At 35.1% G+C, this 26,913-nt stretch overlaps 1 protein-coding gene across 4 annotated transcripts in view; it reads right to left on the reverse strand.

Moving 5' to 3' along the window:
• SEMA3D (semaphorin 3D) overlaps positions 1-26,913 on the reverse strand; it is a 205,491-nt gene that overhangs the window by 117,529 nt on the left and 61,049 nt on the right. For 3 of the 4 annotated variants that reach the window (XM_055300973.1, XM_055300974.1, XM_055300976.1), the window contains one exon: positions 16,822-17,012. In XM_055300973.1, coding sequence (XP_055156948.1) covers positions 16,822-16,972 — 151 coding nt within the window. In that variant the 5' untranslated portion in view covers positions 16,973-17,012. Of the gene's footprint in view, positions 1-16,821; positions 17,013-19,204; positions 19,234-26,913 lie in introns of those variants that run through there. The other variant, XM_055300975.1, reaches the window with a different exon arrangement.

Here is a 26,913-nt window from a genome sequence, read left to right on the forward strand (position 1 = left end):
TGAGTCACTACCTTTATAAAACTTGATTTTGTGTTTTTTTTTTTTAAGATTTTATTTATTTATTTGAGACAACCCATGAGCCAGGGTGGGGGGTGGGTGGAGAGGGGCAGAAAGAGGGGGAGAAGCAGACTTCCACTGAGCACAGAGCCAGATACAGAGCTCAATCCTAGGACCTTGAAATCATGACGTGAGCTGAAGGCAGATGCTTAACTGACTGCGTCATCCAGCTACTCCAAAAACTTGACTTTGAAGGCAAACAACTGACTCACCTAAAACCACCAGATACTTTGCATGTGTTGCAAAGACTCTTATAACAAGTTCCACTCTCATGAATCTTATAGACTAATGCAAAGGAAATGCTCATTCACAACAAAAATGAAAATACGCTTGTGACAGAGGACAACTGTACTTAAAGTCATAGACTGTTAAATATATTTAATAGTTAAATGGAAAGAAATTCCCACTGCATCTTTTAGCAAGGCAAATAATGTTACTTCAGTTCTCTCCTCATTTTGTATGGGTGGAGACATGGAATGGTCTCTAAGCTCCTTCCAATACCCAAGTTCTATGGCATTAGAACATTATGCCTAACTTTGTTAACATTAAGGAGGTATCAAATAAACTCATTGACCTACTATACCTGGGCATTGCTATGTTCCTTGGAGTGATTACTCTTAAGCTTTGGGAAGAACAGAAATAGAGCATAAAGAAATTCCAACTAAAAGGAAATTCTATCAGTTCTATTGGACTCACAAGTTACCAATTTAGTGAGGCCCAGAACGGTTAAGGGGGGTTCACAAAACCGATTCCCTCTTAATGGTGAAGCTCAGCATGAATGAAACTCCTCACTCACAGCCAGATGCCCCTCCACATGAGGGAAAGGCTACAGATCCCACAATCCCTGCGCTTATTTGAAATAAACATTTGTTCTGAAAAGAATTCTTTGTATCTCCTGTTTAGTGTCCCTTAATACAATTGTTCATTCAGCCCGATGACCATTTGACCTGATGGTCTAAAACTCTTCCTCTTCACCCCAGAAAGGAAGGGAGTGGTTAGTCACATTGAATCTAATAAATTTAAGATTAAGCAACACAGACTTCCTCAATGTTTGACTGTTAAGTGAACAATTTCTCATACCCTTGAAATCACATTTATTGCCAGAAATCCTGAACTAGGTGGAGTTGACAAGAGGACTACGTAGCCAAAAAAAAATGGCTTCCCACATCCTTTGACAAAGAACACTTAACAGCTTTTATTTTAAAGAAGATAAAGTTATTAAAGGCAGAACTTCATAGGGGTAAAAAGAAAATCACCTTTGAGGAAAATCAATATTCAATTGACTCCAATCTAAGGAATACAATTCTTCAGCAAGAGAAAGCTTCCAACCCAAAATGGACCCAGATCAAAATCCAACTGCTTTTCCCTACCATCTCAAGATGTTCAGCACAAATCCTTGCCGCAGCCACTTCTGTTTTTCCTCAAAGGAAATCACCATTGTATTAAGTAAAGCTGTTCTAAGTTTCTTGAAATACGGTCACCTCTCCAGTGTGTTCTTTGCAAAGCTGACTAAGTAAAGGAGTAAAGGAGTTTTTATTCCTGTCTTCCCCGTAAATTCAGCTTTCTTCCCTTGGTGATCTGACTCTCCAGGACTTTCATGCTGTTAGTATCTAAAGAATCCTGCTATTGAATTCCTTCTTCCCATAGTTGCCAGAAAACTTTTGGCTACCAACTCCCCTGCCCCCTTCTCAGTTTGAGTCAGGGATTGAGTAAAAGGAGCAAGCTATTCATTCCAACATGAAAATTAGTCCCTAATGTTGTGGCTCACTGAGTTCCTTTGGCTCTCTGTGAACTTTTATTTGCTTCCTCAGCTTTTGGTCCATGGAAAGGCATGGATTCTGTTTTGGAATCAAGCTTTGGAAATTTAACTTGTCTTAAATTGGCCCCACTTGACTTTCAATCGGTTTTCTGAGGCTTGAGATCATAGGAAAAGATTTTGGTTAGCGAGATAGCTCACTTCCACCTATCAAAAATACAAATTACTCTCTATTTATGTACACTCAGTCTCCATAGCTAAGTGCTCAAACGATATCAAATATATAAAGAAAAAAAACAATATTCAAACCTAAAATCCTTAGAAAAGATGAGTTCAAACTAAGTGTGTATTATATTATATTTATACTTTCCTAGGTGAGAAGTCCAGCCTTGTTTTCTTCCTTCTAAATCAGGAAAAAAGAAAATCAGATTTTCATTTGCTCTTCTGCAATGGAATGTAGAAGATCATTCTGCTCATTAGGTCTTAGAACATTATCTATGTCAGTAACAAATTAGACGGTACCATGTAAGGAAACATAAATTAGAAGCAAATAAAGCCTATTATATCATCAGAGCTTTGTTCTTGCCAGGACAGGATGTGCAGTAGAGTGTGGCAATTTTACACTGTCACATTTCCATCTACATCCATGCTTTTAAATCACAGGTTTATTCTTATTTGGCTAGCTTTCAATAGCAGATGCTTTCTATAATCCATCACATGTGAGATTCGTAATTTATGATTATGAGTCCTTTTAAATTCTTACTTTGAATTAGTCCTTTTAAATTCTCAAATACTTTGCTATGATATTTTTTCCCATTGACCTATTAAAAAAAAAGGCTAACATTAAAAGTACCTAGTACATTTCCAGAAAAACAACGTCATAATAGAATAAACTTCCTCAGAAGTAGTTGACAGGATAATTCTGGCAAGATTGATTCTACTTTGACAATTATTTTCTTAACTCCCTTCAAGGTCTTGAATATTTCTCCCTTTTCAAATTTGAATGTTTTAAAATCAAGACGCCATGTCACAAATGAATATAGATTTGTTTTCAATCAAGTATGTAAATTTAATTTTTACAAAACTCAGAAAGTCATACCTTAAAATCCATAGAATACTATGGATTCTAAATAGCAAGACAAATGCAATAGGAAAAAATAATTCCTCAAGCTAAGATCATGATAAATGAATGTACATAGAAAAGTTATGAGAATAACTTTCAAAAAGGACAATATTTTATATCATTACTTTTTAAAATTACTTATATTCATCAAAATTAAGCGTATGCATACCAAAAAGTAACATTAAGAGGCATACATAATGGCCATCTGTCTCCTCCTCCATCTGTGTCCACCTCCAATCTAGTCCTTATAAAAACACATTTAGTAGTTAACTTCTTATCTCTTTTTATATTTCTAAGACTATACTACTATCTTTTAAAACATTATTTCCAGACATTTTCATTGAATTCCCATTTACAGAAGTTGAGAATTTTAGCTTTTGGATGTCAGCTCCTTCCCTCCAACCAAGCTCCTGACATAGCACCCCTTTTATGAAAGTTGTATTCAGTGAGCAGTATCATCATCATCATCATCACATTATTATTGCAATGTAAATATTCCTCCCTACTCTAAAAAGTAGTTTTCTGACTATATTTCTTGAAAAAAACCTGTTGCTTTTATTAATAATATCCCAGTTATGACATTTGCTTAGTTTTAAAATCGTGATCAAATCTTTCCACACTTTCTGAAAAGTGCTTCCCTAAGATTCTCAGATGACATTCTGTCAAACTGTGTTTTGGGTTTCTCCTGGCGACGTCTCTCCTGGGCCCGTCTTCTCCCTACAAACTGTAACAGCTTTCTCAAACTCCCTCTACCTCTCTCCAATGATGGATCCACCTTTCCTAGATCCTGTGTCTTCTTCCTTGACTTACTTTCTTAATTTTGGGGAGCACATCTCCAGAAGCTTCCTAGGAAAGGATGACTGAGACTTAAATTTGTGAAATTTTCAATGTGTAAAAATGCCTTTAATTTACCCTTATTAACAGGGGGGCTAACTACAGAATTCCGGGTTGAATAGCATTCACCCTCAGTGACCTGAGGCATGTTAATATGCTCCTCCAGCCTTCAAAGTCATGATTGAGAAGCCTCGTGTCATCATATCACCAGCCTTTGAATCTTTTATTGTTTCTGGAAGTTATCTGAATCACCTTTTCACTCTTGCTATTATGAAGTTTAAAATAATTGGACTAAATATGTCTTGGATTTTGTTTTTGTTTTTCATTTATTATGCTGGGCACTCAGTGTGACATCTGGTCTAAAATTTAATTTCCATTGATTCAAGAAAATTTTAGTTTGGTTTTTCATTCTGAACAGATGTCAATTACCCATAGAACTATTCTCTAGGCTTTCTCCAGAAAAGGTCCTCTACTCACAGTCTCAAGGAAGATATTCCTGGTAGACGTGTGCAGAGAATCCACATTAAAATATGCACACAGACTTCCAAGGGGGAGACTAAAAATACAATGTTAGAATAATGTTCTGAATTTCAGTCAGTGTTCATAGGGCATAAGCAATGAAATAATGTTTTCCATTTATAGTTTCCTATAATTATTTTTGTCTCACAAATCACTAGAACTCTGCTGATGACTTTGAGGCAGACACCTAAAACTGTGCTCTCTCAAATCACAGTTCAGAATTTCCAATAGTCTGCTTGATGTTGCAGTTTTTCCCCAATCAACAGATCTTACTGATTGTAATGGCTTACTGACATGACACGATGTAGTTCTCAGGCTCAAAATGGCAGGATCATGTTTAGTTTCCCTTCATTGGTCCCTTATTCTTTTTTCTTGTATTTAATTAACTGGTACTTCTTAGTGTATTTTACTCCCGTCACAGCAACATCCAGCTAAATTTAAAGTCTTACAGATTCAATCATGCAAATTTTCTATTCTTCCTCCTCAAATATTTATTCCTATTGTCAGCCAAGCCAAGATCCCTATTATTCCTTCTCTAAACTACTATAACTGACACATAACAGTTATGTTCTGTGCCCTCCTTCACCAATCTCTACCACATGATGCTGTCTCTTCTGCTTTTCCTCCTAAATCACAATTAAGTTAGGTCAATTTCATGACCAAAATCCCCCTATGCCAATATATATACCTCATTCAATAAAGTCTAGGTTTTGTCCAAAGTCCCGTTTCTTACCCAACCTTCTTCAAACTTCTTCAATGGCATTCACTTAAAAAATGTCCTATTCCAAAAAAAAAAAAAAGTCCTATTCCTATGGCATTATTAGGTTTGCAATTATTTTGTCCCTTAAAAAAACTGTAAGCCCTTTCAGATAAGAATAGTGTCTAAATCAATGCTGTAATTCATCACCACTTCTTGCACACAGGAAGTCTAATAAACATTTAACTACGATTTTCAACCTAGTGATTCTTGTGTGTGTTGGTTTACCTACCTTCCATCTAAATCAGAATTTATTACAGGCTTATTGATAATTTAGAGAGGTTAGTGTGTCATTAGGAGGCCCAATTGTGGGGGCGCCTGGGTGGCTCAGTGGTTGAGCATCTGCCTTCAACCCAGGGCGTGATCCTGGAGACCTGGGATCCAGTCCCACACCGGGCTCCCTGAGTGGAGTCTGCTTCTCCCTCTGCCTGTGTCTCCGCCCCTCTCTCTCTCTCAATCTCTCTCTCTCTGTCTCTCATGAATAAAATAAATAAAATCTTAAAAAAAAAAAAAAGGAGACCCAACTGTGGCTCCAATGCTTTGCAGTCATTAAAGGTTCCTGTTGCAGGTTCCTGTTGCTATCTCCAAATGCTTGGGGGTCAGGGTGAGGGGTTGGGGTGGGGAAAGAGAAGGTCTGAAACAGACCACTCTAGAACAATGCTTCTCAGGATTTAACATGCTTTCAAATTAACTGGGCTTCTTGTATCTCATTTAGAAGAGGATAGGTTCCAGACCACAATAAAGCGGCAAAAAAAAAAAAAAAAAAAATAGAAGAGGGTAGGTGCTGAGATTACGCCATATCTAACAAGCTCCCAGATTATGCTGCTGCTACAGATCCTTGAGCCAAAATTGGAGTAGGATAGCTAAAGTATAATGTGGCCCACGACACTGAAGAGAAGGGCTGGACTCTTCCTTCTCCACACTAGAGTTTCTCTCAAACACTTACAACATGTCACGTCATATGTTAATTTATGTAAAGTGGCCAGATTATTTTTTTTTCCTTTACAATCTACATTAGTCAAATCTGCACATCCATAACATAATCTAAATTAAGCTAATTAACTTAAATTATAACCAACTTAATTGCTAAATGATAAATGACCTGCTTAGTTTAAACCAATGCTATATGAACTATCCCCCCTCAGTTTTCTCTTACAAAAAAGAGAAATACATATATTTAATATGCATTAACCTGAAAGGAAGAGGCAAAGATGACAAATAATGATTTATTCTTAACTTTCAAGTAAATTTCCTATTACCTGCAGCAGCAGAAATTCTACCAAAGTTGCCTAAATATAACTGTATTTGTAAAGATCTACCATTTTTACGTCAACTAATTCAATAATATATTGTTTGGACTCACTTCAAAATCTGTCATAATATTCATTTTGTGCTTTGGAACATTCAAGAAGCTTTCCCTCCTTTATTTAATTTGATCCTCAAGGAGAACCAGAGGATTAGCACTATTTTCCTGATGAGAAAACCTATAGACTCAGAAAGATCAAATCATAGTTCTAATGGTGCGTGGAGGGTACATGCCAGAGAAAGAGCTAAAATCTAGGTCTTCGGACTTGAAGACTCATCAACCATTACAGCTATATTTTATATTCGAAGATTTAGCATTACTTAGAAAAACAAGATTCTTTTTCAAAACAACTCTACTTATATTTTTACAGAATGTCCCCACAGACAAGTTCTAATGCTTCTTCCACTTCATCATTCCTTTGGGATTACTGAAATGTTTATCTTATTTTCTAGACTGTGTCTGACTCACTGTGGCTTCAGTCAAATAAACTTCTTTATAAGTATCTTTCTTTGGACATTAAAAGCACTTAGTTCTAATTTATGCCTCTTTTTAATTAATAGGATTAAATCATTTGCATGTTTCAAGGACTCTTACAAAAATGCAAAATATATATTCCTAGTTCTTTAGAAGTAGGGAGGCATTTGTCAAATTTTCTGTGAAAAAAAGACATCCATTTTTAAAAGGACCTTAAATTTATATTTTCACACATGTACTGAAAGAATCTCATTCTAAAAATTCCTTTAGTAAAACTCAAAGAATTGAAGCCAAATTTTAGGTGGGTGAAGTCCTAAAACAAGTAGTTGCATATACAAACTTTTATCTCCTCAGTAATTTATAGTATAGTAAGACAACAACGTAGAAGATCTGTTTAAAAGGAACTTTTTTAACTGAAAAAGAGTTGACTGGGTTTAATCCCAGAAAAAAATTACCTTTTACTTAAGCAACTACTATCCTAAAGTCCCTTCTATGTTTATGCATAACCAATGACACAGCCAAAGTGTCTCATGAGGTAACTCTCTTTTACCCTGCCAGGAGGGCACTGCTGACCTTTGCAGATCTCAGCAATTATTATATATCTTCTCAATTCCAAGAATGATTCTTTGTGTGATACTTCTATGGTAATATTAAATCATAAGTCATATTTTACATTATTGTGTAACTTCCATCACCTTGTGAACCTCCACAGATCAATAATGTTTACAACAGTACTCAAATACAATGTTAAATAGATTTTAATTATTGTTAATTAATAGGCTTGTATGTAGGCAAATTTTAGTATAAATACCATTGAACTGAAAAGCAGGAGACATGGATCAGTTGTTTTTTGTTTTGTTTTGTTTTGTTTTTTTGTTTTTTGTTTTTAATTATCTCTTATGGAACTTTGAGGTTATCATTTCACCTTTCTGGAGTTTTCTTTCCAAATCTTTATGTATCAATTTTCTAAACTTATAACCTGTATCACTATATCAAACTGAACACATTTTAAAGTAAGCTCCATGTCCAGCATGGAGCACGAACTCAAAATGCTGAGATAGAGGATCTGATGCTTAACTGAGTGAGCTACCCAGGTGCCCCAGGATACTTTTGGAGCATATGTTAATGAAAGTGGCTTATTTTGCATAATATACTATTATCTGGGTCATTGTCAATGTCACCTATTGTGTAGATGAAAAGAGAGGTCAAACAGAAAACTATGTTTAAGGAGGAATGTATTCAGTTTGATATAGTGATACAGGTTATAAGTTATAAGATAAAATAAAATAAATAATAAAATAAAATAAAATATAAAAAATAAAATAAAATAAAAAACATAAAAGTAACCTGTTTTCAGAGAAAAGAATGGAGTTTCATCAGTATTTTCTTCAGTAAGGTATGGATTATCTCACATCTCTTCTGAATCATTGTTATTCTCCCCTAGATTATTTCAATTGACATATAAATATGGTGTTATTTAGTTCATGAAAAAAACCCAAATCACTTGATTTTATTTTCCTTCCAGTTACTACTTCCCATGTCTCCATTACAGAAAAAATCCTTGAAAGAATTATCTATAATTGTCTACAGTCTCTGAGCCCATGCTCTTATGTATCCATCCTAATTGTGCCATGAGTCCCACACTCAAAGACACTGCCTTTATCAAGGTCAACAATGAACAATTGTTGTTGAATTCAATGTTAATTTTTACTTGTTATCTTTGAAGACACATTAGCTGAATAGGATACTGCTGATAATCCCTTTTCCTTTACTTTCTTCATTGACTTCCTGTGTACACTACTGATTTTTCTCCTACATGATTATTCTGGGCACTTCTTTTCAGCTCACTTTGATGCTTATTCCTTTTTTCTCTGCTTTCTCCACTTGAGAGAATTCCAGAACTCAATCCTTCAAATTCTTCTACATCCTTTAGTTATCTCATGGAGTATCATGGATTTAAAAATTTCTATAGGCTAACTGCCAAATTCATATCTTCAATGACATCTCCCATAAATTATGTACTCAAGTGCCTTCCTGGTGTTTCACTTAGAAGACATCTACTAGTTTTATTTTCTCAAACAAATATGTCCACTTGATTTTCTCCCCAAAATCTACTTCTTTCACAATCTTCACCATCCCAATCAATGGTACTTCCATCCTTCAATTAAAAAAAAAGAAAAAAAAAAGATGAAGTCAGATTTGACTTCTCATTCTTTTCATATCCAATCATCAGAAGTCCTATTGGCTCTACCTACTTATCATCCTCTCCTCCTACCTCCACTGCAACCAGTCTGGCCTACAGATGGTCATTTCTCATCTGCATTCTCAAAATATGTCTATTTCCCTATGTTCTATCTTTCAGTATTTTTATAACACAGAAACCAGAATGATACTATAACAGTGAGAGTCAGGTTATGTCAACCCTGTGCCAAAATTCTCCAGTAGGATTTCAGTAACACTCAAAGCCAATATTTTAACAATGACAGCAAGGAAGGATCTAAACTTTTTTAATCCCCCTACTATTAACCCATGATTTAACCAATCTTCTTTCCCCCATTCAACTGTTTTTCAGCCATATTGTCTTCCTTAGGATCCTCAAAGGTGGCAGACACATTATCACCTCATGACCTTTGCACTAGATGTTCCTTTTGCCAAAAAATATTGCTTTTCCAAGTATCTGCATGATTTGCAACAGCAATTTCTTAAAGTATTTGTGAAAACATCACTCTCTCAGTGAGTTCTTTCCTTACCACCATACTTGACTATCACACTCCCACCATTCTCTAGCTAAGTTTCCTGATTCATTTTTCTCTATAGCACTTTTCTTTCTTTTCTTTTTAAAGATTTTATTTATTGATTGATACACAGAGAGAAGCAGAGACATAGGCAGAGGGAGAAGCAGGCTCCTCAAAGGGAGCCCAATGCGGGACTCGATCCCTTGACCTCAGGATCACGCCCTGAGCCAAAGGCAGATGCTCAACTGCTGAGCCACCTAGGTGTCCCTTTATAGCACTTTTCATCTTCTATTTTGCTATGCAATGTACTTATGTATGGTCTTTCTTTTCATATCAGCATACAAACCACATGATGACAGGAATTTTTGTCTCTTCTATCTGGTGATATATCCCCTTGTTACCAGAACAAGGCCAGAAACATAGTGGGCACTCAGAAACTATTGTTACTAACTGTTGACAGTTAAACATCACATACTAATAAGATTATCCTTGAACTCTTAAAACTACAGGAGCCCAACTGAACAGCCTCAGTTTAGAGAAAATACATTTGGGAAAACAAGTGACTCCATTCAAATATGGCACATTAACCAAAATTAAATCATCAAAGATTTGCTTTATAGAAAAATACATATATTACATAAGAATTCTTACTATAACATTGATAATGCTTCTTCACTAAGTACTTTAGGGGGAGGTAGTCAGAGCAAGCCAGCTTCTTTTCCCATGAATTTCACAATAAAAATGCCCACTTTAGATTGCATCATGTGGTTTGAACCCCTGAGTGATTTTAGGATTCATTTTAACCCACTCTGAGGGCTACCTACCAATCAAAGACACCACTCTTATCAAGGTCAACAATGTTCTTTTTCACTGTAAGAGCTTATTAACCACTAGAAGACCACAACAGTAAAAACACTGGAAAGTACCCTTAATAAATTCACAATCTGTGGGTGGTTCTTAACCGAAGGAAACTAACTTTGGTAGAAAATGCTTTGGGAGTAGCTGGAAGCAATTTTGATATGTGCTGTAAACAAGAGGGAGCTACAAAATAATTTTCAAAGTTGTTTCCAAAGGGAAACCTTTGGACTGCAGCCATTCACACGGAGCAAGATAACAACATTTCACAAAAAATAATAATTGATGGCATTTATTAAATGCTTCCTATGCCAGACACTGAGGTGCTTAACATCCTGACTGGAAATAAATTAAGTAAATCGGTAGATTAATAAATTAAAACTAAATTAATTTAGATTTATTGTTACATTTACTGTGTTATGAATAAGAAAACGGCAGCAGAGAAAATAAATATCCAAATATCTCACAACTAGTAGGAACCGTTAAGACCTAAGCAGTTTAGGGGATCCCTGGGTAGCTCAGCGGTTTAGCGCCGGCCTTCAGCCCAGGGTATGATCCTGGGGACCTGGGATCAGAATCGAGTCCCACGTCGGGCTCCCTGCAGGGAGCCTGCCTCTCCCTCTGCCTGTGTCTCTCCCTCTCTCTCTATCTCTCTCTGTGTCTCTCATGAATAAATAAATTAAATCTTTTTTTTTAAATTTTATTTATTTATTTATTTACGATAGTCATACAGAGAGAGAGAGAGGCAGAGACACAGGCAGAGGGAGAAGCAGGCTCCATGCACCGGGAGCCTGACGTGGGATTTGATCCCGGGTCTCCAGGATCGTGCCCTGGGCCAAAGGCAGGCGCCAAACCGCTGCGCCACCCGGGGATCCCAAATAAATAAAATCTTAAAAAAACAAAAAAAGACCTAAGCAGTTTGGCTTTCTTCACTGTTAGATCATACTGAATCAAGATCATAGAACTAATGTTAGACTAGTCAAATCAAACAAATCACATGAGTCAAATAAGCATCAATCTCTTCTTGAGACACATGCTGCATTTCACAACTAAATAAAACAACTTATAAAGAAAAATACGCAGATTAGTCCACTCATTTCTCAGAAGATTTCAGCAAAACAAAGAACCATTCTATCAAATGCATTGTTTTAATTATACAATAGAAGAAAAAATTGTAAAGGTGATTTCAAATTTTTCTTGTGTATGAAAATACATACAAGTTTTGGAGAATCAAAAAGTAGTTCTTTGATAGTTATTGAGAAGAACATATTGCCAAAAAAGTAATGGTGAAACCTTATATATATTTTCTGTATCTTGATATCTGCATTCCTGGATATGTAATGTTTCCCTCAAGGACACCAGGTGGCAAAAGCATGGGCCTTGGAATAAAAACACACAACTCCATTCTGCCACTTACTATAAGCTGCTTGTTTGGGGGCAAGGCCTTCAGGCTCTGAGTCTCAGATTTTCCTAAAACACAGGTACAAAACCAGTGGTTTTCAGGGTATCCTAAAACAGATACAATAAAGTCCAAGTAGGGTCATTGGAGCCTGTTATTTTCCTGTTTTATATTCTTTAAAAAATTTTTTTGTTTAAATTCAATTAATTAACATACAATGTATTATTAGTTTCAGAGGTAGAGTTCACTGTTTCGTCACTCTTCTACAATACTCATGCTCATTATATTATACCCTCCTGAATATCCATCACCCAGTTACTCCATCTCCCCATCCTCCCATCTTCTCCCCTCCAGTGACCCTCAGTTTGTTTCCTATGATTAAGAGTCTCTTAGGGGGCAGCCCGGGTGGATCAGCCGTTTAGCACCGCCTTTGGCCCAGGGCCTGATCCTGGGGACTTGGGATCGAGTCCCATGTCGGGCTCCCTGCATGGAGCCTGCTTCTCCCTCTGCCTGTGTCTCTGCCTCTCTCTCTCTCTCTCTCTCTCTCTCTCTCTCTCTCTGTGTGTATGTGTGTGTGTCTCTCATGAATAAATAAATAAAATCTTAAGAAAAAAAAAGGAGTCTCTTAGGGTTTGTCTCCCTCTCTGATCTCATCTTGTTTTATTTTTTCCTCTCTTCTCCTATGATCCTCTGTTTTTTTTTTCATTGTTTTATATTCATCATAGCACTTCCCACTATTTGAGATAATATTCATTTATTTGTTTACCTGTTCTTTGTCTTCTTATCTGGAAAAGAAATTCAAAGGGAACAGACCTTTCTCTGACCCAATGAACATAGTGGTTGCTCCACACATATTTGTAGAATGGGTGAATACATGCTAACTATTAAGTGGGTTAGTTTCCTTCCTCATCTCTAACATGTGGGACTTCAGTGTTGGCTAGCTGGTGTTTTGTGTGTTTACTATGATTCTTTGAGACAGCAAGAATTTTACAGGGAAAGTATTCAAATGGAATGATTGCTGAATTCTCATTATGCTGGGTTCAAAAGGATGTGGTAAAAAAGAGACTATATGTATGAGCTATATGCATATACATGTATCATACATATACATAGGCGTAATACACATACACATACATATACATACACATATTACTATATATATATATATATATATATATAGTCATTCACACGTTAGTACTAAAATCTAAAATTAGGAAAGGAAAAAGAAATGCCAAAGAGACTATGCAAAAAAAAAAAAAAAAAGTATGAGAAAAGCCCTACGATCTATCGTAAGAAATGGGACTTTATTAGCTAACTTTCATTTTTCTTTTCCTGTTCCAAAGTTTTTGTCCATTTCCTCTATATCTATCTTACCTACATCATTTTCTGGTTTTCCAAACAAATACCTTTGCAGATACTAGTGATTCTTGGATATAAATGACCTTAACGCATATGAATTCCCTCATGATGATTGTGAAATACAGAATGTTTACACTGTTGGGGACTTAGAGGAGGTCATCTCTCAAAAGTTATTTTTACTACATCTGCAGTATAACCTGTACACATCACTGTGAGAAGCCCACCTTGTAGGGTAAAATATATGTAATAACCTTATAACACGAAATCCAGAATTACAGAACATCTTGATCCCCGAAGTTCTTTATTTGTTAATCAAGAAACATTTAGTATGCATACATGTGCAAGAATTCAAAATATGCAACTGAAGGGAAATCTCTTTACAAAACAATAGAACCAAACAAGCTCCTGTGGATTCAGGAGTTCAAAGCTAAGTCTTTATCAAACAGCATTCTTTGGATAAAATGGTTATTATTATATTTTCTCTAGGCCTTTAAGAAATCCTTCAAAATAATCTTGCAGCTGTTCAAAGTAGCTAACTCTACTGATACTGGCTGCATCTCTGGTCAACATCGAAGGAAGCATGAACCATGGAAAGCAAAGAAAACAATGCTAAGTCGGTGACTATAAAAATTATTTTTGAAAATAAAATTAATTTTTCACTTTAGCTGATTTTTCTAACCTTACATTCTGGCAATGTTTTAATCCCACAGCTCAAACTTTTAGATCCTCCCAAAGCTGTCTAAGCAATGGGTGGTACTAGCTGATCTCAATTCATTAGTCAGAATCAGAAGAGAAAGACAATGCCAAGGGAGAGTTATGATCATTATCTCAGAAGTAGGAATGTGGTATAGAGGCAGTTTTTGTACCATAACCCCAAATTAGCAGGAATTTTTATGTCATAAATATTTATTCTGGAATAGCCCACTTAAAAATATTAGGGTTTGAACTATTTTCTTCCAAAACTTTCAGATATGGTATACAAAAGGTGTTCAGGGAAACTTCCCATGTTTGGAAGTGGATGAGAAATGTAGACTTTATAGTGTTGAACTGATGATTTCCGAAGAGAAGATGCCATATTCTTTGAAGCGAAAGAAGGAATGTTCTATAAGGGTTGTGACTACTTCTCCTGGGAAGATGACTGCTGTAATGTTAGCATACAATCTGGACATGAATGGCTAATAGTAGCTATGGGGACCTAAAAGGTGTGTGTGTGTGTGTGTGTGTGTGTGTGTGTGTGTGTGTGTGTGTGTGTGTATTTTTTGAGGGTAATTTGGGAGATTTCTGTAATTCCTATCCTGCATTCAATCTTTGCTACTGTTTACCAGACTTTGACATGTAAATTACCTAAATGTAGATAAAAATGTGAAAAATACGATACTTGGAAAGTATACTTAATATAAGAACCATCAAAAGAGTAGTTCTTATTGCCTTTAATCCAACACTTAGACCAGTTCTTCTTTTATATAAGCACTAGGTGTTGAGAGGAGTGACAGGCTATACAGAAATAAATAAAACAAGATTTTGAACTCACAGGGTTGATTCCAAGTTCAAAAACATTCATACAAAAAAAAAAAAACCCTGAAAAACAAAAAACCCTCTAGATAAAATAATTAGTAGTAGCTAGGTGGAATTAATTAATAATGTTTTTCTATTTGTCCAGATTGATTTGTTATTTTCAAATGATCAGTTTACCACATTTGAGTTAATATTTTACAATCACTTGTATGAAATTGTGATTATGAAGTCAAATGATCACTATGACAATCTATTTGTATCCATACATTTATCAAAAGACACAACATCTCACAAGGCTATAGGTCTCTTTTGGTCACCCAGAGATCTTAAATAGAACATGCAGAATTCTTCAACTCTTAACTCTGTTGATTTTGACAACTAAAAATCATATAGTCAGCCAAATATGAGCATGGTGCTTCTTGTAAATGTTAACATTCACTCTGGTTGGTAAGTGTCTCAGTGACGAACTGCTAATGACCAGGACCTTATGAGGCAGGATCAGGACCCTGGCTCCATGCTTCATGAAACTGACTCCGGACATGAGGCGTGACCCAAGCTGAGACCTTGGCAAATTTCTCAGTTTCCTGGTACCTCAGCATCCTCACACATAGGAAGAGGATGATAATAATCCCCACCATCCAGGTGGTGGTGAGGATGGCATGACAACACACAGTCCTTAATGCCTTGCTCATAATGAATCATCAGTGACTGTCAACTATTAAAGTTTCTTTGCAAGTCTGATTTATTTTGCATTGTTCACACATATCAATGCAATGTTCTAGTGTTATTTACTGTATCATAGGAACCAGATAATGTTTCCTTTTTTTTCCCTTCAACCTCTTTATTTTCAAACTTTCTCTCTCTCTCTCTCTCTCTCTCTCTCTCTCTCTCTCTATTGTTTGGAGTTTAATATTTGTTTTCTGTTCCTTTCCTTAAGGTGAATTTTAAATACAGGCAAATGAACAAATCTGATTTGTGCATATGATGGGTCGTGAAAAATTCATATACTTGGGTCATCACATCTCTTATTAGGATAGAGAACTCTTCCATAATTCCAGAAGGTTTTTCTTCATGTCTCTTTCCAGTTAATCCTCCCCTCAAACACAGAGGCAATATTCTGGGGTTTTTTAAACCTGTTTTAAAAATCCTAGAAAAATATAAGAACTCAAAAATAATATGTTTCCCTAACTCTTTAATTCATGAGATATAAATTCCAAACAAATGCCAACATATGAAATGTGTAATGAGTACAATGCTAAATCCACTTCCACCTCCACTCTATGTCAAGTTAGGTTTTATTTTTGATATTTCATTTGAGTTCAGAAAATAAGTTGTCTTAAAGATCAGAGGATATTAAAACTGCAGGCATAATTTTTTCCTCCCAAGTTCAGAATAAAGGAGTATAAGTCTCTTACATTCCTCTCATTACTTGAAGTATTAAAGAGGCCAAGAAAAGAAAAGAAATAAATCTTTAAGCATAAAACTTGGCGCAAGCTCTCTCTGTGCAAGTATCTGTCTGTGTATCTACACAAACATAAACAAACTAAATATACATGACATAAACATATACATGACTAAATATAACTCATATAAACCTTGCTTTTATGTTAATTTAAACATTTAAAACAATTAGCAGATTTCATTTCTTAGTTTTTATTTCTATATTTCTAGCTTTTCACATGGCCTTTCTAAAATATAAATATATATGTTTGAGATCTTAAAGGTTATCTCAGTGGTTTATCTTTTTTTAAGATATCTTGCTGTGTTTAAAAATAAAGTGCCTCTAACGAGGGATAAACTAATTAGTATGAGCCATGTGAAATTAATGTTTTTCCATTTTTAGGGATTTGACTTGTTTTAGTACAAAACTGATTATAACCTACAGACCAAAATCTCCTAATTATGTTAACCAGTAGTTGATAGTTGTAAATAATAAGCTGAAAAGTGTGCATGAACACCTCTGGCACCATTCTCCTCACAAAAATAAGAAATAATTGGGCTTTGTGTACTATAATAATATTTTTATTAACTGATCCCAATACCATAAACATGTCACGGAAGTCAGTATGCCTTTCTAAATAAAAGAAATACAGTAATCAAAAAGACAATCTGGAAAACATTTTCACACTTACCTTTGTAAGTTAGCTTGAGTCGTGGAATATTTTGCTTAGGAGTTCCAATGACTGGAAGAAACAGCATGGTCATGCTTAGCATCATCAAGGCATGAAAAAGGTGAAAATTGTGGCTTCTGGACTTTGGTCTCTCATTTTTATTAGCACTCATGTTGAAAACAATGTCTTCTTTCAAACAGTGTTAGTTTAATCTAAAAAATAAGAAAATAGCTATTAATATAGCAGTTTTTAGATTTTCCTAGACTTACTACATTATAATTTTCTGAATGTATGTAGATTTTAAAAAGTAATTGCTCCTTCCCTCTTGTTTTGATCATGCAAACTGTTACAAGGGAAAGAAATCAGAATTGAATAACAAAATTCAGGTCTGCCTTTACTCAGATGCAGAGATGGCAGAGATCAAGACATAATGAATTTCAATTCTTTATGATAATTAGCATTTCTTCCTCTATTAAAGTTTGTTTTCACACAAGTGCAGAAGGAACCAACTCTTTCTGACTTGAGAGTACTCAGGCAAGAATACTAGTAGAACAGGATGCCTGGGTGGCTCAGCAGTTGAGCGGCTGCCTTGGACTCAGGTCATGACCCCAGGGTCCTGGGATAGAGTCTCACATTGGGCTCCCTGCAGGGAGCCTGCTTCTCCCTCTGCCTATGTCTCTGCCTCTCATGAATAAATAAAATCCTTTTAAAAAAATACTAGTAGAAGCCATTCTTTCCTCATATCATCCCCAAACAAAAACAGATAAAAGCTATTATTTTCAGGGAGTTCATCTCTTATTTCTTATAAAGGTGTTTTAAAAGTCCACTTAAGGGCACCTGGGGGGCTCAGGTGGTTAAGCGTCTTCTTTTGGCTCAGGCAATGATCCCAGCGGAGTCCTCAGTGAGGAGTCTGCTTCTCCCTCTTCCACTGCTTTCCCCTCCCCCTTCTCTCCTCTTGCTCATGCTCATGTGCATGTGCACACTTTCTCTCAAATAAAAAAATAAAATCTTTAAAAAATAAAAATTAAAAAAAAGGTCTAATTAAAATTGGAAAAAATAGGAATGATTAGGTCTGGGCCACCACTACAAGTTTTAGGCCTGGGATAATACAATCTTACCTGTACCCTATATACTAGTCCACACAGGGCAGTACTGAATAGAAAAACAAACCATAATATAAAAGGGTTTATAAAAGAGAGGAAGTTGTTATGAACCAGGTTGCCATAAATAAGCTCTTGGTTATCTTTTTTTGTTTAAGATTTTATTTATTTATTTGTTTGTTTGTTTGTTTATTTATTTATTTATTTAAGAGGGTAAGAGATCAAGAGCAGGGGAGGGCAGAGGGACAAGCAGGCTCCCTGCTGAGGCAGGGAGCCCAACACAGGGCTCAGTCCCAGGACCTGGAGTCAACTAGGTGCCCCAATTGTCCTTCTTAAGACATGGAATAAATTGAACACATAGTTCAAACAAGCTTGATAATAATTATTATAAATAAGAGTCATCAAATATTTATATTCAATGTTTTAAAGTGCTTTTTGTTTTGAAGTGCTTTCCATAAATGAAAGGACTCAGTGCTGTTAAATTAACTTAAACAAGGAGACCTTTAGACTCAGGTGGCTCTGATGTGGTGGCCAGCTTAAGCAAATGGAAATCTAGGTGTCTAAATGCCTCAAAGTCACAAAACAAAAAAATTTGGGATAACCAATCGCAAACAACTGGTGAGGCCTTAGCTACAACCAGTTCCTTCTTTGCTTCAGCACTTTCTTCACACAAGTCTTTCCCCGGGCTCCTGAAGGCACAGGACTGTTAACCACTTCCAGTTTGGCACTACACAATTGGAATCAATTATTTTTTCAAAAAAAAACTTAAAATTTTAATATGTCTCAGTAATCTTTTAATAATGCTACTACCAACAAGGCATAAAGGATGGGTAATTATTTACCACACTTCACAAATGAGCTTAAGTGGTTCTCCCAAGGTCATATGGCAGATAAGAAGTGGGTAAAAACATGTGGTCAGGACTTTAGCTACAGCTGGCTTCTTAAACTAAGTCTTTGGGTGCTTTTCAATATGGTAAAATCATATGACCTTCAACTCTTACTGTCTTCAACTTCTTTTCTTTCTGCACAAAGTTACAGATAGGATTTTACTATGCTTACATCCAGGAAAGACTCCAGATGTAGTACTTGCTTTAACTTCTGTCCCAATAATTTCTGTAGTTCCTTGGTAATAGCTGTAGCCATAATAAAAAAGTCTTATACTTTAATAAATTTTCCAATTACTTAATATCAAAATATTCTACATTTATATGGCTTAGTTTTAACATAAGTTCTAATATGAGTGAACTGTCTTATGAAAGATCAACTCTTTAGTAAGTGCCTTTGCACATCAAGGATCTAGTTACCTTGAATCTCAGAAGTTAAGATCCACCTGGGAAAGTGAAATAAAATAAAATTTAGGGATGTATTGATTTATTGTTATATATGACAAACATTTTAAGGACCGACTACAAAATTTATGTTGTTTCTTCATGAAATGTTGAATACGAACGCTTCATAAATTATATTTATATATATATATATTTTAAAATACATTTTTATATTACAATTTACTGTAATTACCTAAGTCTTCTGTCTTGTGTGTGATCTGTGCATATTTAAATCTCTGATTGAGAAAATTATGCACAAATGTGTATTTGTGAATAATCAAAGTAATTAGATACTCATTTAAGTGTAGAGCCTGGGTGGCTCACTCGGTCAGGTGTCTGACTCTTGATTTTGGCTCAGGTCATGATCTCTGGGTCCTGGGATCGAGACCCACATTGGGCTCCGCACTCAGAGAGGAGTCTGCTTGGAGACTCTCTTCTCCCTCTGCCCCTTCCCCAACTCATGCACGCACGCTCTCTCTCTCAAATAAATAAATAAATCTTAAAAAAAAAAGCTGTAATAAATATGCCACATATTACCTATTTTATTCACACTTACCTGACATTCCTTGAGAGGTATTATTAGATATAATTTGAAAGAAAACAGGAATGTCATTCTGACCAAAAAGATCAGTAGCACTTTATGAAAATTTTAGTTTTTAAAATTTCTTTAATACATAAAATAAAACACTAATAAAGTCCTTCTTTAAATAATATTTAAAAAATAAATTCCTGGGATGCCGAGGTGACTTAGCAGTTGAGTGTCTGCCTTCAGCTCAGGGTCTGGGGATCGAGTCCCACATCAGGGTCCCTGCATGGAGCCCGTTTCTCCCTCTGCCTGTGCCTCTGCTTCACTCTCTTTGTGTCTCTCATGAATAAATAAATAATCTTTAAAAAAAACAAATTCTTAAAAAAATAAATAACTGTATTATTTTACAGCTAGTAGGACAAAAATGTTTGTTACTGCCACCCATCACTGTCCACAGAAAAATTTACCACAGCTGGTCCACAGAAAAATTTACCAGGATTAGTTTTAAATTACATGAACTTTAATAAGTTAATCTCTTAAGAAATGAATCTTGCAACCTCTCAATTTGTCACTTATACCAGTAAAAAAAATAGATATAATCTTTGACTTATAGGTGCTCCTGAAAAACTTACTACTTTTATACAAATAAGAACATATGTATAAGAATATATATATAACAATCATTAAATCAGAGCTAGTCCTCAACCATTTATTAAGATGAGGAAAAAAGGTAAGACTCTTTTCTGAAAGAAGTGATTGATTATATACAATAATTAAAGCACATTAAATTATTTATAAAATCAAGATATTTATGGGATGTTATGGAAGACAGCTCAAAGAAGTGTCATACAAATCTAAGCAAGACAAAGATAGTTTTCATGGAGGATAATTAAAGGAGAATGGAAAGCAAAAAGAGAGTTTCGGAAGACAGTGAAAACTCATTAAGGGTTCTTGAAAAGCCAGAACTTGCTTAGATTGCTATGAGGAGAAGGGAGGGTCACGGTAGCATAATCCAGAGACAGGAGAGAGAAGACACCAAAGATGAACTTGACCTAATGGCTAAATGTGCCTCCTGCCTGCTCTGGGACCTAATACATTATGACTTGACCGGCTCTTGCTTCACACCGCCTTTGATATTAGATCGTTTGTGCTGATTCCATCCAAATTCATGAGCGACTCTCTAACCCCATTGGCCTGTTCTTTCATTTTCCCCTAGATCTACACGTTGGCAGCATGTGGGTATCTGATTATAGATCGAAGCCTTCTCCTACAGACAAGTATTCCTCCACCTACCTTCCTCTTACTCCCCCTCCCCTGAAAAATGAAAGGCAAATTTAATATGGAGTTTAAGGGTATTAAACTTCTCATTAGGCTTAGTTTTTCTGAGCTTCTGGACCCATGAAATCCTACCTTTTTCTTCATGACATGCAACAATCCATGTAATGTGAATGTATGTTTAGGTACACAGGCAAAAGAGGGAACTTTCCATGTGTGCATTTTATTAGCAATAATGACCTCAGTACAGGACCTCTCTTGGGAATTAATGACCAGTTGGGGTTAATGGCCCTTGGTTATATATTGAGATATCTACTCCTCCAACTGATCATTAATCGCTAAGACATGCCCTGTGCCTCCAACACTATAAGTTAAGAAGATTGATGTTTTGGTTTTCAATGAACAGTAGTCATACTGTTCCTTGTAACCCAACTCATTAATACTGTTAAATAAGTTAAAAATCAAAGTGCTGTTTTCCTTGCTATGTGACATTCCAATAAGTGCATGCAAGTGCTGTTACATATGCTAAGGATGAGAGACAAAATAAAACAAAAATCCTGAAACTGCTGGAACTTTCTTTTTAACTTTAAATATTTTTCTACCATAAAAACAGTCATTCTCTATAATCTGCTTTCCTGATTCATTGTTTTTCTTCCCAACAATCCTCTGAATTCAATAGTTAATCTTTTAATTGAGGTAATTTATGCATTAAATATATAACCAACAACCTCTCCACTAATCTATTGATATTTGGCCATCTTCCTTTCAGTAAATGTGGATGTGTGTGTGTGTGTGTGTGTGTGTGTGTGTGCGTGTGTTGTGTCCTGCATCTGGGAGGAATTACAGAGAGAAGTAGGTGTGATTTAACCTAAAGTAGGTGGATTTAGTGAATTGTATAGGTTATACTGCGTGCTACTGTCTGTAACAAGCTCGACCTGGAGCCAATTAACTGAATGTAATCTATTCCAGATGTTCACTGGAACAAACAGCACTCTTGGGGATCTTCAGATGTGGAGCCAATAGAGAGTGTTCTGATTATGAGAGATTTTTACACACTGTTCCACTAAATCAGAGATCCAAATGCATAATCTAACATTCAAGAAGGCCTTGCGCCACTTCCCAAAGGAATACAAAGAGACCAAAACTTATTGGATGGACAGTAACTCATCAAAAATATTATTTGAGGAGCAAGGGATATAAAATTTTATATGTTAACTTCATTGATTTGCCTTATTTCTCTATATCCATCTATTCAAAAGTCATTAAGATAAGGTATAATTATGGTGAAAAAAATATATTCTATGCATAGGACAAGAATTAAAAGGTACAGGTCTTGACACATAAAAAACCTTGGACATTAAGATTTAGGATTTTTTCTCAGGGGTGTGTGTGTGTGTGTGTGTGTTGAGGAAAATAATCCTTAACTTCATGGTAAGGATATGGACAAGATACCAAACAGAAATTATAGAAGAAACTTGAGCGTCAAGGAGACCATATAGGCAAACAAAGAGCTTTTTGTTTGCAGAGGGCTATCTTATATTCCATGGATCAAGTACAGTGATAACAAAGTAGAACACAAGTGGTATGTGTGAAATCCACCAGGATGGAGCTTGGAGTGCTAAAACTTTTATATACATGTATTTTATCTCATCCTTTCTAAATTTTTCTTTGTATATTTTCTAATATATCTAATACCCTGCTACTTTAGCACAGTCAGGAGTGTGCAGTCACCGCCCAAGTGTACAGTGCAATCACCAGTGAGTAGAATTTATGCAGCAGGAAGTTTTCATTGAAAACTTTTAACTGTCCATTAATGGACTTTAGTGTTTCAAGACGTCATGAATTCCTCAACAATTAATATATTCCCATGGAGTCTGAGAGACTGATTTTTCAGAGACCATGAAGAACAGACTTAACATTTAATTAGACGTTAATTTACTTCCTAACATCCTTATGTGATATTTCACTATATGCCAAACTAAACATCATCAGTAATTGGCTGTAAAGTAAAGTTGAGCTGAACTCTTTGTAAGTAGAGGTGCATTACAGCAATTACATTTTTATTTTGCAGCGGTTTAACCACAATGTCTACATTTCTAAAATACACTGATAGTATATCCTATAAGTACCTGCTCAACATAAGCACCATTGTTACATGTTACTTGGGTTATTGTGTCTTATAGCCTTGTACTTATGGCCAGATCAAATTATTTAGGATCTCAGTCCAAATGAATCCAGTTTAGTAGAAAAAAAGATTACAGAACATACAAGTGTAACCTGTTAGAATTACTATCCTGGGTTGTACTTTTTCCCGAAAATAACAGTAACAATAACACAATGCTTGTAAAGGGGTCCTAAAGACATCAAGTGTCTCCAAGGTCCAAATCACTCAAATAATTAATACATTTACCAAAAAATAACAAAACACTGCTGTAAGTGACTTTACTATCTTCCTTATCCTAAATTTCATATCATTTTGCTACTTAAAGAAACACAGTTATTATCTTGTAGGATCAGAAAAAACACCAGCAGCATAACCTTAGTTGATCTCTCCTTAAATTTATTAATCCACAATTCAAAGATTTAAGATTTTGCTTTTCAAATTCTCATACTCCACAGTGTTTTAATCAGTGCATCCTCTCATGATCAAGGTCATTTTATTTCTCACCTTTTGGAATTCTGATATGCATTTTGAGGATTACAGAATATTTATAGATATTCTACAGAAATATTTATAGAAATTATAGAATACTTTGCAAATTTCAATGTCTGCCTTTTATTTTCAAAGCATAAATGTATAATTATTTTAACTGATTTTTTTAATTTAACAATCTCCACCTCAAATATTCTGATATTTGACTCTCACAGCTCAAAAAAAGTTTTTTAAAATTATTTTTTACATTTTTAAAAAGATTTTATTTATTTATTTGAGAATGAGAGAGAGAGAAAGAGAGCACACGAGCAGGGGGGAGGGGTAGAGGGAGAAGCAGACTCCCTGATGAGCAAGGAGCCCCATGAGGGGCTTGATTCCAGGACCCTGGGATCATGACTTGAGCCAAAGGCAGATGTTTTACCATCTGAACCACCCAGGCATCAAAAGTTGTTATCATTCATCTTTTCTTTCCTTCTTTTCTTTCCTTCTTTTCTTTCCTTCTTTTCTTTCCTTCTTTCTTTCCTTCTTTCTTTCTTTCTTTCTTTCTTTCTTTCTTTCTTTCTTTCTTCTTAAAATAAATAGAATGTTAAATAAAGCAGAGTAGGGATTACTGCAATTAAGATGGCAAAACAATTGTATTCTTTTGAAATAATAAAATAAGAATTAGCCGTGTGTTTATTATTGAGAGGGTCTTCAAGTTTATTTTATTGCTTTTATCTTTAAGGAATGTCATTATTATCAAAACTGAGAGAAATTTTGGTAAAGATCCAAAAATGTTAACTTCCTTTCCTGAAATACACATCTAGTTATTAATGTAGACATTGAGCTGTATGTCCAATACTTTCCCAGACTTTATAATATTTATCTAATATTTTTGCTAATGTGAGCAGTAAGTGGATTTAAGTCTTAAACTGGCTCTTTAATGATAAAATATATAAAATATTCTATATACTAACTAATGTAGTGTCCCAGTGGCCTCTGTGTCAACAGAAATAACCATGCACTTGGAAACTTTTCTGTCAAAGCAACATAGGTATTTTATTATATCAAAAAATATTACCACGGTGTTTGCTTCAGCAGCGCTTACACCAATGTTGAAGCAATGCATAGATGCATAAAGAGAAGAGCATGGAATCAGCATAAGAATGATGGACAAATGTGTGGAGTTAAGAATTCTTTATTTCCTGACCTGCATGGTGGTCCTGATCTTCACAATTGTCATATGTGCTATATTTTCCAATTAAAAATATTTATTGAAATAATTAGTTATGTTAAAAGGAGGAAACATAGAGGTTTTTTTTTTATTACTTAATGCATACTTTCTAAGACTGTGAAACAGGAAATTCATCATGTCCTCAGAAACAAGATACAGAGGCTATAGTTGCCAACCTATAAAAATTATATCAGCTTTATACAAAATCATTATGTATAGCAAATAGTATTTAAATAATTTCCTACAGTAAGTCTAAATTAAAACATGGATTCACACTATAATTAATTTAGAATCTTAAGGTTGTAACTATTGGAAACTAAATATTTACAAATAAATTAAGTCATGTTTTAACACATTTAATATAGAATAAATATAAGGATGCTCTGTAAAACTCCTCACATTTTTAAATGAACAGACCAAGAAATCCAATCAAATCTACCAGTAATTCCAATATTTAATGACAAATCAAACTTTTTAAGCAAAAAATGCTTATGGCAAGAAAAACGTGACCTTGAACTTCATAGTCACATAAATTCTCCAGTAATGCATGTACTTTTAAGATCAAAATACTTAAAAAAAGTTAAATGATTCCTGTATAGTCTTTTTTTTTTTTCAAGGAAAAACGATGTACTAAACACATTAGCACTACTTGTTTAATCACTATTTAATGAAACACCTTAGGGAAATAAACTTTTCTAGCACCATGAGGCATTCATTCCATCCGCATAGGGAGGAGAGTTTAAATAATTCACTTCATAAACAACACTACCCGGGAATAAAAATAGGCAGTGTGTGAAAGGAAACTTAGTGTCATATGCAGACTTCAGTTAACCCAGTCTTCATATTAGATTTGAATTTCATGATACTTGAAATTTCATGACTTAACTGGGCTAAATGGGTGATGGGTATTAAGGAAGGTACTTATGGTGATGAACACTGGGTATTATACACAAGTGATGAATCATTAAATTCTACCCTGAAACTAATATTACACTATACGTTAACTAACTAGAATTTAAATAAAAACTTGGAACAAAAAATAAATAAAATAATTTTAATGTAATCAATGTTGTTTTACTTATTTTTAGCACATTGAATTCAACACGACTGAAGACTATACAAACAACAAGGCAGCCTTTCAACAAATAAAAACATTTCCAGCACTTTTGGCAGCAGTAGTTTTTTAATGATTATTGTTTACATTTTTAGTGATGATTACATATGTTAATGGATTTCATCTTGGTTTAAAATGCTTCATATGCAATTGTTCCAATCTCTGTATTTTTATTTTTACTCAATTCTTTTGAGCTTGATAGATGAGGAAACTGAGGCAAAGAGACAGTACGTCAGTGGCCAAGGCTCCTCAGCCAGGGTCAGATACAGGTCAAGTTACCACACACACAGCTCCTCCAGGAATTTGCGAGGTGGATGGCAGGGCAGGGAAGAGAGCCTATCCTGGGGTCCACATTGTCTAGGGAAGGTGTCTGGAGATGGTGAAGGGCTCTCAGCCAAGGAGCTGTGACTGCCCCCAGTCTTTACTTAGCAATGTCCATTAGAATATTCTCAATGAAGGCAATGCTCTGTATCTTGTCTAATATGGCACCACGAGCCACACATGAACACTTGAAAGGCATGAGATCTAGAAACTGAATTTTAAATTTTAATGAATTTAGCTCTTTTTTTCATCTCTTGCTGATGTGCAGGTCAGGGGCTAGTCTATGTAATTTAGAGTAGTAAAAGTAGTATTTACTGGGTAATAATAGTAACCCTAAGTGTGGAACATTAAATGCAAGAACAGAACAGGAGAGGGCAGAAGCATTTTTTTCCTTTTTTTTTTTTTCTGGGTAAGAAAATATAGAATAGAAAATTGAAAGAATATTAGGCACAATCAATTTATCTGTTTTGTAGTTCTGAATGGAAAACTAACACAGATTAACCTTAAAATTTTCCATTTTCTTTCCTGTTAAACTTGTTTGAATATGATGATGATAAAGGTACTTTTCATCTTTTTACTTCAG

This window comes from Nyctereutes procyonoides, unplaced genomic scaffold (genome assembly GCF_905146905.1).
Source record: "Nyctereutes procyonoides isolate TBG_1078 unplaced genomic scaffold, NYPRO_anot_genome, whole genome shotgun sequence".
NCBI classification, from domain to species: Eukaryota; Metazoa; Chordata; class Mammalia; order Carnivora; family Canidae; genus Nyctereutes; species Nyctereutes procyonoides.